Source organism: Oryx dammah, unplaced genomic scaffold (assembly GCF_014754425.2).
Source record: "Oryx dammah isolate SB20612 unplaced genomic scaffold, SCBI_Odam_1.1 HiC_scaffold_8, whole genome shotgun sequence".
NCBI lineage: Eukaryota > Metazoa > Chordata > Mammalia > Artiodactyla > Bovidae > Oryx > Oryx dammah.
Genome location: NW_024070192.1, coordinates 14,839,909 through 14,858,786, shown reverse-complemented (window position 1 = coordinate 14,858,786; position 18,878 = coordinate 14,839,909). Strand labels below are relative to the sequence as shown.

The 18,878-nt window shown below is 42.9% G+C and overlaps 1 protein-coding gene across 1 annotated transcript in view; it reads left to right on the top strand.

Moving 5' to 3' along the window:
- TANC2 (tetratricopeptide repeat, ankyrin repeat and coiled-coil containing 2) overlaps nt 1-18,878 on the top strand; it is a 361,965-nt gene that overhangs the window by 317,538 nt on the left and 25,549 nt on the right. The window contains exons 15-19 of the mRNA XM_040245030.1: nt 4,124-4,232; nt 7,034-7,156; nt 7,930-8,166; nt 11,420-11,605; nt 13,810-13,903. Of these exons, the coding sequence (XP_040100964.1) occupies nt 4,124-4,232; nt 7,034-7,156; nt 7,930-8,166; nt 11,420-11,605; nt 13,810-13,903 (749 nt within the window). The remainder of the gene's footprint in view (nt 1-4,123; nt 4,233-7,033; nt 7,157-7,929; nt 8,167-11,419; nt 11,606-13,809; nt 13,904-18,878) is intronic.

The following is an 18,878-nucleotide window of genomic DNA, read 5'->3' as shown; positions in this document are numbered from 1 at the left end:
ATGGTGGAGCTGTGCGCCAGGTACATCAGAGCCTAAAGGAAAGAACCCCTGATCCCATCGCGGGGTGCGGGGGGGGCGACCAGAGGAGACTGCACAGAGGAGGTGCTGTGAACTGAGGCTTGAAGACTGGGAAGTAGTTTGCTGATGAATTACAGGCAGAGGGAAAGCATGTTCAAAGCTCTGTAATTTACTCCATCTGGAATTAGAAGTACAAGGTTAGGAGGTGAAGAAACAGATAAGGGACAGATTATGGGGAGGCTTTGAATACCATGTTTAGATTTACAGTTTAGAGTTTAGATTATGTATGGAAGGAAATATAGAGCCATTGAAGGATTTTGAGGAGAAATTTGATCAGGTTTCCCGCTGGATAGATATTGGTAAAAGCCAGGGAGGAGGCAGTGGCAAGAGTGAAGCTCTTGCAGTTATCCATGATAGATGATGTACAGGGAGGAGAAAACAACCGCTTGGTGTTATGCCTGAGCAACTGGAGGTTTTTTGTTTTTTTTTTTTAAATAAGTCTTAAGGGGATTTGGTTTTAAGGGAAATCTTCAACTTCAAACAGCCATCGTTTGACAGGTCATTTGGAGGTAGAGGGGATCTGCAGGCAGCTAGAGAAGCAGCGTAAATCTCAGTGCTGCGAGGTCGTTGCAGTGAGAGCTGAAGCCGGGAGTCGAGGTGAGGGCTGCCTCTGAAAGACGAGTAAATGGGGAATAGAGCAAAGAAGTTATGTAACTGAAGGAAAGTGGAAGAAAAGTGCCAGGGTAGTGTCTTAGATGTCAAGAGAAGAGACAGTTTCAAGGGAAACAGTCCATAAGACCTAATGCTAGATGGAGAAGAAAAAGGAAAAACAAAAGATCAAAGGCAAAAAGGAAACCAATTAAGAGGCTGCTGGTGATCTTAGGAGAATAGTGAGGCTAGAAGTCAAAAGGAATAGGGCTCAGGAGTGAGCAGATAATAAGAAAAATAGAAGTAAATGTAGACAAGCCCACATATAGACCCATTCAGCCTGGGTTAGCCAGTGGCATCGTAGTTTGTCAGAACAGTAAGGTACGAATGGGAATGCCAGCATGTAACGGAAATTGCTGTTTTACCTTTCATGTCCTCAACACCATAAGCTTTGAGTCCAGTGAACTGACCGGAATCATTCTTTCATGAATAATACAACAGCTTGTATCCAAAAAGAAGGAAACTGCAGTTGTCACCATCTTTTCCTTGACCTGTGTGGCTTGCTGTTGCTCCTCGGTGCTCAATCAATGACAACAAAAGCAAGCACTGTCCTGTGGGTGGCTGAAATGCATGCTGGAAAGACGCAGAAGCATCTTCCCAGGGTGTCTTAGTCACGGTAGTTAGGTGAAAGCACTGGGGCAAAGTCAGGTCTGTGTCTACTTGACAGTTCATGTCCTTGTCCTGAGCTTTTTCCTTAATCCTCATAGGCATGGATTCTCCTTAATGGCCTGAAGCATAAATGATGGATCAGAGGCCTGTGTCAGGAGTTCTTTTCTCTGTGGACAGTCAGATGAGTCATTTAAAGTAAATAATTCTTACATCAGGGAGGCTGCAATCATTTCATTGTTAACAACTGGATAGGATTTTGAGAACTTAAGTTAGGGCACTTTTATATATGGTTCTCATTAACTTAAAATAGCCTATGAACTACATTGGGCTTTCAAGGGCTATGTAAACGTTCAGTAGCAATTTCTGGATTTTGTGAGTGCGAAACAATTCCAGGCTCATAGCTTCAGGTGACGAGCTTCCCTGGTGGCCCAGCTGGTGAAGAATCCACCTGCAATGCAGGAGACCCCGGTTTGATTCCTGGGTCAGGAAGATCCCCTGGAGAAGGGATAGGCTACCTACTCCGGTATTCTTGGGCTTCCCTGGTGGCTCAACTGGTAAAGAATCTGCCTGCAATGTGGGAGACCTGGATTCGATCCCTGGGTTGGGAAGATCCCCTGGAGAAGGGAACGGCTACCTACTCCAGTATTCTGACCTGGAAAATTCCATGGACTATATAGTCCATGGGGTTGCAAAGAGTGGGACACGACTGAGCGACTTTCACTTTCACTCTTTCACCTTCAGATGACACTGATGACTCCATGCAGGATACAGTTGTCTGAGACAGTCGCTCAATGAAGTAGCTCTCTTTCCTTTATGGTCAGTCTTGTCTAATCAAATAAGATGACCTGGTATCCACTAGAATCCAGAAATTGTATGAAGCCAAGGTTAGAACATGGTAGAATTTCTTTTTAAAGCTTTATAGGATGATTCCCACCTAAGTGGGTAGCCTTTCCCTTCTCCAGGGGATCTTCCCCACCCAGGGACTGAACCCAGGTCTCCTGCATTGCAAGCAGATTCTTTACCATCTGTACCACCAGGGAACCCCACCTAAGAAAGATGGGGGCTGTCTCATCTTCTGTTCTCTAGGTTCTTTACTGAAACTTTATTTATAAAGGAAGAAAGGAAGGACTTGTTTATTTTTTCAGACGTCAGTGTTAGACATCTTCAAATGTTAAACCTGGAAGCATAGCCAGTGTTAATTGTGAGAGAAAATCTTCCAGTAGACGTTTGGGCCTTCTCTCAAGTAGAGATCACCAACAAAAAATTCACTTGCTGTTTTTCCTTCTGTTTGATGAATTCATTGGGCTTGAAACTGAGATCACAGTTTGATTTCCCTCCTTTGTGACACTCCCAAGTGAAAGGAGTAAAAGAGCTGGGTTATCAGTGGCACACAGAACTCTGCTGACTGCTCACCTGATGGGGGCCAGAGAGACAGCTTGTCACTCTGCAGTGGCACAGTTCCTACAGACTATAGCAGGGTGGTAAGAGGGCAGAGCCCAGAAGTGACCCGGTGTCCTTTGTTTAATGTCTAATCTTGCTTTGTGAAAATTTTATTGAGAATTTTTATGTACCATACACAGTGTTTGGCACTAAACAACTCGAGAGCATAAACAACTCAAGATTTCTGTCGTAAATGTAAATAAAAAGAGATATACAACCCTGTATTTATACATATACTTTACATATATACACATATATTAATACATTCACACTTGAAAGAGTATATCATTAGGACACTTTAAGCTGAAAGAAATAGAAAACATCAACTCAAATGGATTAAGCAGTAGAGAAATTTATCACTTCATATAACAAGGAGTCCAAAATTAGGACAGCTTCCGGTGCTATACAGTTAGGGCCCAGGCTCTATTTTTTGACAGTTCTCTTAGCTTAGCCTCTCTCTTGGCTTGGTCTTCAGACCAAGTGTGTGATTACAAGAGGCCTGTGGCATTTCTGAGCATCGTGGGCAGATAAGACAGTGTGCCGAGGCAGAGAGAAGGGTTTTGTGTTTCATGAACAGATTGGAGATTTGTTGGCAAGCAGATGGGGGCTGGGAATGATTGCCATCAGGAAGCCTACAGTCTAGTAGAGGAGAGAGCTTGTAACAGTGTGGTAGATCCTGTACTAAAGGCATAAACAGCCTATGATGTACCAGAGAGAGTACTCCCTTCTCAGCTGGAGAAAAAAAAAGCTAAAGAGAAAGAATAGAGGCTTGGTAGAGGCTGATCAGAGAAGACTTCCCTTGACGAGGTTTTTAGTACAGTTTGGGACACATTGAGTTTAAGGTGCTATTGGGCCTCTAGGTAGAGAAATCCAGTAGGCAGTTGGATGTATATTGAGCTAAAGCTGAGACTTCTAGATAGAAGGAAAGGTAACAGGGTTTAGGTAGTGGCAAAGGCTCTGAGGATGGATGAGCTAATCCAGAGGACAGACTGGGACCAAAAACAAGATCCTGAGGAAGCAACACTGACATTTAAAGCATGGGTGAAATAAGAGGAGTTGACAGAGACAGAAAATAAAAATGGATCCTTTAATGCCATCTGCGTGTGGGAAGGGTGTAAGCCAACCAGAAGTGACATTTTGTGATATTCACACATGTGATTTGGGTAAAGGACCAGGAAAAGCTCGAAACCTTTCAGTACCATTACTTGCCCAGGAACAGGTGCCCTTCCCTAAGAAGTTGGGTGAACAAGACAGAGTTTCACTGGAGATATGGCTCGACGTGCATAGTCCTCCACCCACAGGAGAGTTGGAGCATTAAATTTCCTAAAATGAGTCTCTCTCTTTGCAGGAGTGGTCACACATTACTTGCCTTCTGGTTTTCCCGCCAAGAGGGAAAACTAAACCGACAGCAGACAATTGAACTGGGACATCACATCCTCAAAGCACACATTTTTAAGGTAATTAAAGAAGTTGGGGGCGTTTTCCTTTCCATTTCCAGCAGGCATTCCTTAACACTGTGTGTATGAAGCTGCCTGCTCTGTCAGTGTGGTCCCTGCTTTTTGAAATTAGTTTGTTGCAGAGTTGGTCCATCTCCTAAAATGTCTGGCCTGTTCCTCGCTAGGACTATGGAAAGAAAACCACATTTATCATCTCCCAGTTCAGTGGATTGCTAGGCTTTCTAGGAAATGTACATGTATAATCGTTTGCTAAGAAGCATATAGTCGTGTATACTTCATACATCAGAGGTCCCCAACCTCTGGGATCTAATGCCTGATGATCTGAGGTAGAGCTGATATAATAATAATAGAAATAAAGTTCACAATAAATTTAATGTGCTTGAATCATCCCGAAACCATTCTCCCCACCCCAATCAGTGGAAAAATTGCCAACCCCTGGTGCCAAGAAGGCTGGGAATCACTGTCCTGTGACCTGCCATCTGCTGAGAATAGTCATATAGCATTAGTTACAGGTTTTCACAGTGTTCTTCAAAAGTCTCTGAGAGCAGTTACTCTTTGCATGTTCTTATCATTGTCTTGATGATGATTTTAATACTCCTGGTGCTGTGAATTTCAAACTCTTTCACTAGAACCAACTGTAACCTTCCTTTAAACTACTTTCCCCATTCTCTTTTGAAATTATAATCCGTTTCTCCCCCAGTCATTTCAAAACTTTTAAGAGCTCTTAAGCATCGGCTTTCTCTCTCCCAGCATCCGCACAGCTGGGATGGAGATCCCAGACAAGGGCACACACCTGTCTGTGGGGGCTTGTATGCGTTCGTTTGTGTATTCAGTGCTTGCTGGGGCATTGTACTAGGGATACAAGCACCAAAAGCATACAGCCCCTAGTCTCGAGGAATTTATAGTCTAGATAGCAGTTGTGGAACAGAGCACAGAAGTTGAGGGAGAAATTTGTTCTCCTGCTTTTTCTAGTCTGCAGTTTGCTATCACATCTACCACCTCCAGTCCCAGTCTCTTCAGACCACTTTTGCTGCCTCTGGACTGAGAAATTCAGGGATCTTAAATAGTCCTCATGCTTGGACTTCCCCCAAGAGACACTATTAAAGATAAAACAGTTCTCTTCAGAGAGAAAACAGCATGAAGGGCAACGCATTCTCCCCAGCATATAAGCTCATAGCTGGGGAAGGCTTTTCATCAGATGGACAGAAGTGAAGCCCACAGTGGCAAGTCCTGTATTTGAATCATAATTGTCTATCTAACCAATCACTGTACCCAAAAATGACCTTACCCAGTGACCTTACTTAATGGGAGCAGAGTGAGACTATTTTAACAGGCAAGGTGTCTCATTCCATCTTCAAGTGGACCAAAAAGTGCCTGCCACTTCTACAGACTCCAAGATGATTATCCTTCAGTTAGATGGGAAAATAACTTCAGTATTAAGCATCATGATTTTAATCACTTAAGCTTTTAGCATCACCTTCTGCCTGGGATCAGATGCAAAGAAGTCAATGCCTGTCTGTATGCCCTGCACCCTGAAATAAATACCACCTGAAACAGATAAATGATATGAAATTTCATTTCATCCCATGTGACTGTATCCAGCACGTGGAAAACAGTGTTTACTTATTTTTTTACATCCCTATGACTTGTTTATTTTATAACTGGAAGTTTGTACCTCCTGATCCCTTTACCCACTTCATCTTCCCCTCAGCCCGCTCCTTCCTGCCAGCCACCAGCCTGCACTTAAACCGTACGCTCCTGTCATTGACGCAGCGTTATCTTATTTTGCTGCAGACGACATGGTTGCCTGAGATATGACTGGCTCCCTGTGTGTTTCAGGCCATAAATACTAGGGTGTATAACGTGTGGTGATGACATGACTGTAAGCTGAAGAATGTGGGCTTGGACCATGGTTTTCCTAATGCTGCACTTTTCAGGGTCCTTCAAATGCAGAGTGCTCCCTACCGATCGACTTTAGCTTCTCCCAGACTGCTAGAATTCTCAGTTCCTATCAGCTGAGGGTCATGAAAAGGCAAAGACAGATTCAGTGCTTATAATCAGCATCACTTAGAACTCCCAATCAGCAGTAACATATAATCTACTTTATATTTCTTTCCAATTAGTTTTAAATTTCCCTTATTTTATCTTTGTTCATGAAGAATTGCATATGATGTCATTAATTACCTTAAAAATATAAGGTTGAGGGTCTGTAATTCAGGATATTTGGTATATTTATGAGTTCATTCAGTCGCTCAGTCGTATTTAATTATTACCACTATTAGTACATTTTCATCACCTTAAAACTAAACCTGATGGACTTCCCTGGTGGTCCGGATTAAGAATCTGCCTGCCAGTGCAGGGGACATGGGTTCTACCCCTGGTCCAGGAAGATCCCACATGATACAGAGCAAACCACGCCCGCACTCTGCAGCTAGAGAAGGCACCACAGTGAGAAGCCTGAGTTCCACAGCTGGAGAGTAGCCCCAGCTCGCCACACGAGAGAAAGCCCTCGTAGCAGCAAAGACCCAGCCCAGCCATAAATAAATAAATATTTTTTTTAAAAAAAGAAGTATTGAGTAGGTCTGTTGTCACAGACTGCCGAGGTAGAAACAGCTTAGTTAGCTTGTTCGTACAGGACCAGTCTGTCCCCCTCAGTGGACTGGCTTTGTGATGCCAGATGTCATTAGAGCAAGACTCTATTCTCATTTGTTAGTACCACAAAGCTAAAGGCTCCTAACTTACTGCCGAGGGTACTTTTTAGCTGGGCTGATCACTTAACTGTGTCTCTGTTTCTTTTTCAGGGTTTGAGTAAAAAAGTTGGCGTGTCATCCTCCATCCTCCAAGGCCTCTGGATCTCCTACAGCACAGAAGGTCTGTCCATGGCGTTGGCATCTTTACGAAATCTCTACACGCCAAATATAAAGGTAAGTGCATCTAAGTTACAGGCAGATTGAAAAATTAACTATGAAAACATAAAACTCAGAGGACATTTAGGAGTTATTTGATTGATCTTTGACTCTCCTATTAATTAACCTTTTATTAATAGTTTGATATATTTTAAATTGTTACATTTTATTCTGTGAATTGAAAATCAAACCTGTTGATCTTCTATAAGATGAGTCTGATTTATAGAATAAGTCCTGCTCCTTCTAGGGAGTAAAACATTCTTAGATCACTTTTGTTTCAGTAGAAGTTTTTCTGTCCAACAGTTCACTTAGTGGAGAGTGCACTACAGTATGGGTGGTGTTTACTCTAGTACCTGGGTAGTTTGTATAAAGGAGACGTTTCACATCCCTTTCCAAAGGCAAGGTATTAAAAAAGGAACAAATGAAGATTTTAAAATAAAGAAGTTACTCAGTGTTTCTGGGCACTCATTGAGGGTGACTTAAGGCTTCCCAGGTGGTGCTAGTGGTAAAGAACCTGCCTGCCAATATAGGGAATGTAAAAAAGGCATGTTCAGTCCCTGGGTCGGGAAGATTCCCTGGAGGGGAATACATGGCAACCCACTCCAGTGTTCTTGCCTGGAGAATCCCATGGACAGAGGAGTCTGGTGGGCTGTGGTCTGTAAAGTCGCAAAGAATTGGACACGACTGAAGCAACTCAGCATCATGCATGCAGATGACTTAAGAAAAGATGACTGATAGGATATAACTGATATTTATGTGAGTATTGTTTCCGTTTGTTTTCTTACGACTAGGTCAGCCGACTGCTGATTTTGGGAGGTGCCAACATTAATTACCGGACAGAAGTTTTGAATAATGCTCCAATTCTGTGTGTCCAGTCTCATCTTGGTTACACAGAAATGGTGGCTCTGCTCTTGGAGTTTGGGGCCAACGTGGATGCCTCCTCTGAAAGCGGCCTGACTCCCCTGGGCTATGCTGCAGCAGCAGGCTTCCTGAGCATCGTAGTGCTGCTGTGCAAGAAACGGGCCAAGGTAACGGCTGCCCAGCACTTGTTCTTCCTTCCCTGTGTCTTTTTTTCCCATCTTAGACTCGTCCCTATCTCCTGTGTTGCCTCATGAGTGTAGGTAGAATATACATCAGATCCTATTAGGAAGCAGATCAAAGGAAGAACTGGCTCTGATTACATCCTGCTGCTTGCCCTGGGCCAGTTCCAGGCTGCTTCTGGACACAGTTCTAAACTTTTGAGAGATACTTAGGAAACTTCATTCATCAGCAGCCACAAAAAGTCCCTAGCTCACAACCAAGAAATTCTCTCCTGAGCTCAGAGTGAGGAAAGAGGAGTGGGGGGACAAGGAGACTGCACTGTGAGGTCTGATCTGAACGGCACCTGCGAACTCTCAGCCTTTCGTGTTAGTCATGAACGTAAGAGCAGAAATCAGGCGCCCTCATCTAGCCTTGAAGATACCCCTGTAGACGTCTGAGATGACTGTCTGACCCAGAAGCACTTAAAAGTGTTTCTGTTAGTGTATTTAATTCTCTCAAAACATTTCTTTAAAATATATTTGCTTTATAGTACCTCAAGAGCCATTGATAGGATAAAACTCAATTTCAAAATATTGATGGGAAAAAAAAAAAAATACCAGGGGGCTTCCCTGGTAGCTCAGTGGTTGAAGAATCCACCTGCCAATACAGGAGACACGGGTTCAATCCCCAGTCTGGGAAGATCCCACATGCTGCGGAGCCATGGGGACAGTGTGCGACAGCTACTGAGCTTGTGCCCTAGAGCCTGGGAATCACAACCACTGAGCCTGTGCGCTGCAACTGCTGAAGCCTGTGCACCCTGCTCCATAATAAGAGAAGTCACTGCAGTGAGAAGCCCAGGCACCACAACTAAAGAACGGCCCCTGCTCTCGCCACAGCTAGAGAAGAGCCCACACAGCAGTGAGGACCCAGCACAGCAAAAGATACAATTTAAAAAATTCATGTTTTTTAAAAAGGAGAAATGCTGGTCTCAAAAACGTAGACTTCTATGGAACATTTTATTTCCATTCTGAAAACAAACTGAGGATTTGGGTGGGTTTGCAGTGAACTGTAAATAATATGCAACCCTGACTATTCATTGGAAGGACTGATGCTATAGCTGAAGCACCAATACTTTGGCCACTTGATGCGAAGAGCCGACTCATTGGAAAAAACTCTGATGCTGGGAAAGATTGAAGGCAAAAGGAGAAGAGGGCGGCAGAGGATGAGATAGTTGGGTAGCATCACCGACTCAATGGACATGAACTTGAGCAAACTCCAGGAGATCGTGAAGGACTGGGAAGCCTGGCCTGCTGCAGTCCATGGCATCGCAAAGAGTCGGACACAACTTAGCAACTGAACAACAACATAAATGACCTCATTCTGAGGTGTCTAGTGTTCTTAACAGGGAAGAACTGGATCTCTCTCCCAAGACTCCTTTGAGAGCTGGGACCTGGGGACCTCAGTGAAATCCCTGAGCTGTAAATGCTAACTGTGACACAGAAATGGTCCACCTATAATGTCCTAGTCATTTGGATAAACACCTCTAGAAACAGCATGATAACTGGGCCTTATTGCTATAAATTCATATTCTAATCTCAGCTAGGTCTTTCTTGTCGCTCAGCTGTCATTTTATTTATTTCTCATTTTCTCCAGAGAAGATACATAAATCATCTATGATCTTCTTGAGACCCCATCAAAACTCTTTTGCCCTCCTACAACTACCAAGATTATGTTTGTCTCACTGTGCCTCTATCTCAAAACTCTGTTAATTCTTACAAACTTTTACTTTACTTTTGCCTCAGAGAAGGAAGTGTTTACCTTCCTTTTCAAAATTATTGCCTCCTGTATACATATACACATATACATATATATACACACACACATAGACTGCACCACAAGGCTTTTGGGCTGTTCGTTCTCCAACCAGGAATTTAACCTATGACCCTTGCAGTGGAAGTGTGGAGTCCTAACCACTGGACCATCAGGGAATTTCCCACCTATATTTTTTAATCTCAGTACGTTGATCTTTCACTAACATCGTTTCATTCTTTTTCTAAATTTACACTACCTTTCTTCTCAGTTTCTACAAACCTATAAATGTCTTCTCTGACCCTAAAGAGAGACGTTCCTCTCTCCTAATCAGAAACCACCATCCCATCTCTTCCCGCCCATATCCACTGACCCTGTCCTAAGAGTCCTCTCTACTTGCTACCACCGCTTCCTTACTGCTCTTTAACCTCTTACAGTCTGGCTTCCATGAGAGAGAGGAGGCAAGTCATCAGAATCATCAACTTTGGCATCAAGCACAACCTGGTCGAAGCCTGCATTGATGCTTGCTTTCTATGAGGGCTTAGACAAGTCATTTGACCTCTCTCAGCCTCACTTTGTTCATCTAGAAAAAGGATTAAGAGCACCTTGCACACAGTAGGCATTCAGTAAACATTTGCTATTTGGATGGCTGGGTAGAACTAAAGCTGGAGAGAAACAGATACAGAACTTAAGCTTCACTTGCTCTAATGAGCACTGGAACATACCCTGCCCACCTTCCAGAAGAGGCTGTTCATCTATTGAAACTTGTGGCTAGGGACCTTCTGGTAGTTTGTTCTTAATCAGGCTCCTCTTTCTGCCTAAACCTGCAACCAACACCACAACTGTAAAAACTGCAGCTGGAACGTAGTCTAGCATTAAGTTCCAAGTCCCTCCAGCCATTTTGGCCAAATCGTCACGATTCCGCCCTCCCATTGGAAGAAAGAAGTGGCATCTGCCAGAGCTTAGTGGTTAACTGTGTGATTCATGATATGAGATACTTTGCTTCTTTGGAACACCAGAAAATTTAAGCTTCAAGATGTTTTTCTTCCCTTTCATGATTTCAAAGACAGTGTTTTGTGCCAGTAGAGCTTATAAGCCTTTCAGATTTGAGTCTGAAAAGACCTATTTGAGGACAAAGGAAAGTGTACATCAGGAAAGCAAAGCTGGAGTTTGGGGTCGTTTGGGGCATATTTTTGGTTTCTTTTGATGTGAAAACAAAAGCCTGACGTTATACAAAGAGAGTCTCCCCAGAGAAGCACCTACCAGAGTTGTAGCTCAGTGAAGATCTAGCCTAAGTAAAAGAATATCACCTGAATTTTCTCAGAAAGTGGTCCAAGGAATATGGGAGAGGATGAATCTTCGTGGTCCAGAGCTGTGCAGTGAGTGGACGAAACGAGACTGAGGAGACAGCCACAGGCTTTTTCACACAGGTTTCTCTGTCCCCTCCCACAGGTGGATCACTTAGATAAGAATGGGCAGTGTGCCCTGGTCCATGCCGCACTCCGAGGTCATCTGGAGGTCGTCAAGTTTCTAATTCAGTGTGACTGGACGATGGCTGGCCAGCAGCAGGGGGTGTTTAAGAAGAGCCACGCCATCCAGCAGGCCCTCATCGCTGCAGCCAGCATGGGTTACACTGAGGTAAGAAAGCAGCCAGTAAGGCTTGGGTGGTTTTTGTTTTTTTTTTCAAGCTATGTCTTGAAGGAAACCAGGGAAAAAATAGTTGCATTATTACAAAATTGCCAGGTTAATATGAAGTAGCTTTTTGGTCATTGGTCTGAGAAATAGGGAGATGCCAGGGTACCTAGAATGATGTTGGAAAGGACCTTGGGAATTATCTAATCTGATTCCTCCTCATCTTCCACCCCTATTTAACAGACAATGGCACTGGGCTCAGGGGGTTATTTCTTGACCTTTGTTCACATGGGTGGCTGGAGTAGAATAGGGAGTTGGAATATCAAAAGGACCAGGTTTGAAGCTCAGCTTTCCTCCACATTGGCTCTGGGCTCTGGGCAATGTAACTCATCTCTTAGAACCTTAGTCTCCCACCAGTATAGTGAGGCTTTCTAATAAATTCTTTTTTATAAGGTTGATATGAAAGGTGCTTTGTAAACTGTTAAACACTGTGCAGATGGTATTTTTACTAAGTTATTTATTAATAAAAGTAATGTAGTGGCACAATATGTGGAATTGGTAGTGTGCTAGGAAATGTTTAACAGCCAGCCTTGGAGAGGGGAGTAGAGTGCAATAGGAGTGTTTTGTGTGTGTGTGTGTGTGTGTGTACATACAGACTTAAATTTATTATAAATTTACTGATATAAAAAAACATGTCACACAGAGTTTACAAATAATAATGAATTGTGTAATACTCTTAATTGAATGCTTTTGTCAATTTTTGCTAAATTTATATCCATACCCAACCCTGTGGTTACAACTCAACCGTGGTTTGATAAAGGAAACTGCACCCGTTTGCTCTTTTCCCAATAATTTTGTCTTTAAATCTGATGTGTGATTCACTGTCAAACTACATTTTGCCCTCATACAAATTATATTCATTAAACTGGAACCTCTTTCAGCTTTTGCACTAAATCAGATCCTTATCTGCAGAATTTGCCAATTTCCAGAGTATAGAGTTTGAGCAAACTCCAGGAGATAGTGAAGGACAGGGAAGCCTGGCATGCTGCAGCCCATGGGATCACAAAGAGTCAGACATGATTTAGCGACTGAACAACAACAGCAAATACCCCCACCATGACTGATTTCAAGCCACCAACACTGAACAGAATTTCAAAGAGATGCACAGGAGCACACCATTATGTAAAACTGCCACCATGCAGACACAGTCAATATAAATAACCTCATGAGCATACGTAATAGTAAAATGTAATTTAATAATTAGGAAGTTATGAGATTTTATATTTTAATATATTGATGTAATTTCTTTCGTTATTATTTATTTTTTTTTTTTTTTTTCTCTGCTGCTTAGTTTGTGGGATCTTAGTTCCCTGACCAGGGATCGAACCTGAGCCCTGGCAATGAGAGCAGAGTCTTAACCACTGGACCACCAGGGAATTCCCATCATTGCTATTTAATTGTTTTTAAGTCCCTCCCTGTTATTTAGTTTTTAATAAACATCTTTGTTTAACAACCAGCTTGCAAAACTCTGAAAATTGAAGAGTCCGCTTTCAAGGGCCAGGACAAGCTGGTTCACACTGCATGGATGCTTCAGTGAGACAGCCACCTCTTCCACTGACCTGATATGTCCCCAAGGGAATATTAAGTAAAATTGGAACTTTTACTATCTGTGGAAGGTTGTTTAGCGCTTCTTATAGTCAGATTCCTGAAAACAGAGCTGTCACTTGCCTTTGTTGTTAGCAGACATTCTCCTTTTAGTGTCCCCAAACAGTCCTTGTAATTCCAAGAGAAAAAAAAAAAAAAGAAGAAGATAATAACTCTACTCTGAAAAAGTACAGGCCCTCAATTTTCTCCATATTTATTTTCTGGTTTTTGCTTATTGATTTTTTTTTCTGTTTTATTTTTTTCTGATAGTTTTATTAGGAAGAGGGATTGCTTTTTTAACTCAAATGTGATAAATATGTAATTTTTTAAGATCACATGCTGTATAAGTTAATTGCGTTCATGGGAAACATGTACACTGTACCGGGTAGAATGCATGCTCATCTTGGCAGCTTTGCATTTTTTGTGTGAGGACAATCTGTTCTGACTCCTGTGATGTGCAAGAGAGTGGCACTAGGTTATCGAGAATCTTCCAAACCTCACGGGTTCACAGTATCAGTGTATAGTTTTCCCCCTGAACTTCGAGCTGACACGACTTCTTGTTTCAGATTGTCTCCTACCTACTTGATCTTCCAGAAAAAGATGAAGAGGAGGTGGAGCGAGCACAGATCAACAGCTTTGACAGTCTCTGGGGAGAGACAGGTACCTCTCGTGGACAGCTCTTTTTTCTCTCATGAATGTACTGTGTTTGTACAGAGACACTCTGTGTCTCACTCCCAGGTGTTTTCTCCGCCAGATCTTTGGCAAGTCTCTCTGTCTTATGGCTCTTGTACTGGAGACCAATTCAGCCAAAGTAAAAAGTCAGGCGATTTCCTTTTTTCAGTCCTCTCTCCCTTTGGATGCACCATGCCATTAGCCCTGGAGTCTTCTTTCAAACAAAACTTTCCCCGCTCTTGTTTCCAAATATTTTAAAAGACTGAAAGTTTCCTTCCAGTGTGCCAAGCCAGAACAGAAAATAGTTGTGGACTTTATGTGTGTGTGTGTGTGTGTGAGAGAGAGAGAGAGAGAGAGAGATCCTTGTAGTAGTTAGAAATAAATATTTCCCCTGTAGTTAGAAACCGAGAAGTTAAATTTTTATCGACACCTCCAGCTTAATGAAGCAAATGTTACCGTGGTAGAGTGAGTGGTACCTGACATGATTAATTTGACGTGTCATGAGAACAGTTGATATCGGGATGCAGAATGAAGGGCCTGCCCCCCGTAGGGTACAGCCCTGCTCAGTCTCTCTCCATCTGTAGCAAAGCTATTTCTACATAGCTTGGTACTTCCTCCATAAACAGAAGCATCTTCCTTGTGGCCTTTGCAGGAAATGTTTATTGTCTTTCCCCCAAGTCTAAACTGGAACATCTGGAAAAACATTAGTAACCTTCTATGTGTTTTTATGAAACCAGGGCAGTGAAAACTGTAGTGTCGCCACAGATATGTGTCGTATTTGCCAGGAGAAGGAGACCAGCATTGAGATGGCCAATTTAGGGAAGATATTTTACTAAACAAGAAGGGGGATACATTTTGGTTTGGGTCAGAATGTTATTAAAAATCAAAGAAAATGCTTGAATTCACTCCAAATTTATAATTACCTGTTGAGCTGGGATGTTTCCACAATGGCACAAATCTTCCATCGGTTTCATGGCTTCCTCAGCACCATGTGGAATGGTCCAAAGCTCAGGAATTTGCTTCTCAAACAATCCTTCCCTCTGTCAGAGCCAAAGGGAGCAGATGCCAGGCAGCTGCAGCTTAAGAGCCCGTGACAGATTAAAGGAAAATGTGCAGCTGGAAACAGCTGCTGTCTCTGGGGCTCCACCCTGAGGGAAGCCAGAGGACATATTGAGGGGAAGGGGCTGGCCGCGAGCAACGGCCGTGGCGTCCTGAGACCCAGAGCTGTGGGAGGGGCATGATGGTTCAGGCCCCATCAGTGCAGCCTCCCAGCACAGCGCAGCCATCCCCCCAGAGTCTCCCGTTCCAAGCCACGTGTCTGTGACCGCTGTGGAGGGCAACAGAAGTAGCGTCCCAGTGGTGACAGTGGACAGAAATCACAGACTAACAGTCGCCTGCCAGTGCAAGAGACATAAGAGACTTGGGTTCAGTCCCTGGGTGGAGACGATCTCCCGGAGGAAGGCATGGCAATCCACTCCAGTATTTCAGCCTGGAAAATCCCATGCACAGAGGAGCCTGGCGGGCTACAGTCCGTGGGGCCGCAGAGTCAGACATGACTGAAGCAGCTTAGCACGCAATCATAGTGATGACTATCACACATATTCTAGTGCTCTCCTTGAAGGAATTCCTTCAGAATGTTCAAAAAGGGTGTGAACTCAGACCTTCTGGGGGGAATTAACCCTGAAATGGAGTTTTAACAAGAAAAATAACTTTCTCTTAAAGGAAATTTAAACCATACTACATCCATTGCCAAAAGTAAAAAAACACACACACAAAAAAAACACACAACACTTGTAAAAATTATGAAGAGAGGAAAAAGATCAGTGGTTGCTAGGTGTTGGGGCAGATGGGGAAGGGTGACTAGGTGGAGCACTGAGGATTTGAGGGGCAGTTAAAACACTTCATATGATACTGTAACCATAGATAACAGGTTATTATACATTTGTCCACACACTCACAGGATGTGCAACACCAAAAGTGAGCCCTAATGCAGACGATGGAGTGGGGTGATCACGATGCATCAGTGTAGGTTCATCAGTTGTAACAAATGGACAGCTCTAGCTGGGGTGTGTACAGATGTGGGGGCAGAGGTGTGAGCCCATTAAACTGCTCTAAAACAACAACAAAAAAGGGTGTGAACTAACTGGAAGACTTACTTTTATTGATATGAATTTCTTATTAGAGTAAAACTTTATGGCCTCAGGACTTTTAAAATATTTCCTGCATCAAAGTGTGTAATAAAGTTTGTTATATTAATTTTCGTAATATGTACCGTATCTCAAGATTGTATAAAAAAATTAATTTCATGTCAGTTTGTTTGTGGTCAGAATTGTGTTGTACTTAATTTGATACTTGGATGAACTAACTTCAGCATTATGGACATAAGATGTTATTTAAATGAGTTAGAATGAAATGCATTTGCAGTATAATTTATAGAGCTATACAGTTATTTGACTTCAGAAAACTTTCTGAAAAACCATGTCTCCGCTATGTAAGACATGTCTCTAGAACTCACCACTAACGTGGAATAGGCCCTAGTTGCTTTTCTGTTGTGCACTGTGCTCAGTTGCTCAGTCATGTCTGACCCTCTGTGACCCCATGGATTATAGCCTGCCAGGCTCCTCTATCCGTGGGATTTTACAGGCGAGAGCACTGGAATGGGTTGCCATTCCCTTCTCCGGGGGATCTTCCCAACCCAGGGATAGAGCCAGCATCTCTTGCGTCTCCTTCATTGGCAGGCAGACTCTTTACCACTAGCACTGGTATCTGTAGTGATGGGTTTACTAAGTGTCCATGTTTCTTTCTAACTTATAGCACATAATCATTTAAAATTTATAATAACCCATTGAGTCGTGTGTCCTCCAATGGCAAAATCTTATACGTTTCTCTTATAGAGAGAGTGAAAGTATGTGACCTGCAGCCAGCTGGTTAGGGTCTTATATCTGCAACCCTGGCCTCAACACACAATACGTATTAATACACATTTACTTAAAAATGATGGTCATGATGTTTCCAACAGTTTGTATCATTTACTGTATTACTGTATAGCCATCATTTTATGTACCATTCCAAAAAGAAAAGAAAAACTCTCTGCCTATAAAACTGACAGAGTTCTTTATTAGCACATCAATTATAAGACACATCCTGACTTCGAGATGTTAAAATGCAGAGGGAAGAAAGTGCCTCTTAGAGTCAGTGAAATATATCCTAGCATAGAGTGAAATATTTATTGAGATGTAATTTTTACATATCAGATTTTCTAAAAGCAGGTCACTAGAATATTCTGTTTGTTCTCATCCTACTTTTATGGCCTTTTTGTCCTTCCAAAGAGTGTCTGCCTACATCGAGCATTCACCGTCTGACTGACCCCCTCCCATCCTGCAGGGTTTTCACAGATTTCTTATAGAACTACACAGAAGACCAGCACTTAAGGTGACAAGATTGTTCAGTGGTCCCTCCTCTGCTCTGTCTCAACACAAAACCAGCATTAAAAAGCTTCTAGCAACTCTGGAGAACCTGAGCCATCCCATGGCCCCAGAGTAGCAGAAGTTCAAAAAATAAACAAGATACCCTTAAATCACACCTTCATCATCTTTTATCTAGCCTATTGCAACTACCTCCTAGCTGATCTGACCTCAGGCCTTACCCTTTTGTGACTTATCTCGCAGACTTCAACCAAAGTGATATTTCTAAGCCACAGTCTGTCCATGTCACTCTCCTGGTTACCACCCTTCACTGACCACCTGTAGCTTTAATGCAGCATAAAGAGACTTCCCTGGCAGTCCAGTGGTTAAGACTCCACACTTCCATTGCAGGGGGCACAGGTTCAATCTGGGGTCAGGGAACTAAGATCCTACATGCCATGTGGTGCAGCCAAAATAATAAATAAAAACTAGCATAAAAAAAACCAGTCAGGATCTCTAGCCTCCTCTGTTGCCCGTCTTCTCCAGTAACGGTAAACGTGCTGCCCCCACCTCGGTGCCTTTACACGTGCTCGCCCTGTGCCTAGAAAGCTTCTCATGCCCTTGTCTATAGCCTCCTGTTTCTCTTTCAGCATCTGGTTCAGATTGTCATCTCTTCCTGGAGACCTTCCCAGACACTCTTGCTCTGTGTCACCTCCAGACAGCCCCCATGGACTTATCTCTTTTGTGCTGATCACACTGTATAGCAGGATATTTGTTTATTTGTCTCTTATCCTTAACGCAACCCTGAGTGCCTTGAGAGCAGACAGGACCTGACGAATCGCTCCATAAATGCTTACCTAACGAATGTTGTTTTGGATAGCAGTGATGTTTACGTCTCCCCCACCACCTCCAGCCCATTGGTCTTACATGACCTGTCTGTGCTGTACTCTTTCAAGGTTGACAAAAGATAAACAAAAGAACTGTTTGCTCCTCTGCCTTCTATTTAGCATCAGCATTATCCCATCCAAGCAGACTTTGGCTGTTTCCTCAACTCTGAGCTGCATCCTGTCTGTCTCTTCAAACTCCTTAGATGTTTCTCTTTGAAAAAGGACCATTTTGGTCAGATAATCTCATCAGATGCTGACAAGCCAGGAACAAATTCCATTACTGGTCTCTCAGGAAAAGAGATTGGGCTCCCAGCTGTTAATGTTTGCTCTAAGAAGCAGTTTGTTGTTTCACAGAACTGGCTTTGCCTTAATCGTCTCTCTTTCAAAAAGTTTTAACAGTTTCTGATAAGACTCATATAAAAAATCCAGCCAAAGCAACTCCTTGCTCTTGTGTTTTGAAAAGTACAGACCCAATTTTCCATAGTTGTGTTGTTCTGAAATGAAGTTGGCCAGCTGTGTTAATGACCATGTCCAGCTATCAGCAGGAGATTCCTGCCAAATGACATCAGACCTTAAGCAGCAGAGATGATACAAGGAGAAAGGCCGAATGGAACATTCCCTCTCATGTAATGTGTTATCCAGTGGGTTGAAAGGGGCCAGCCCCAGCAACAT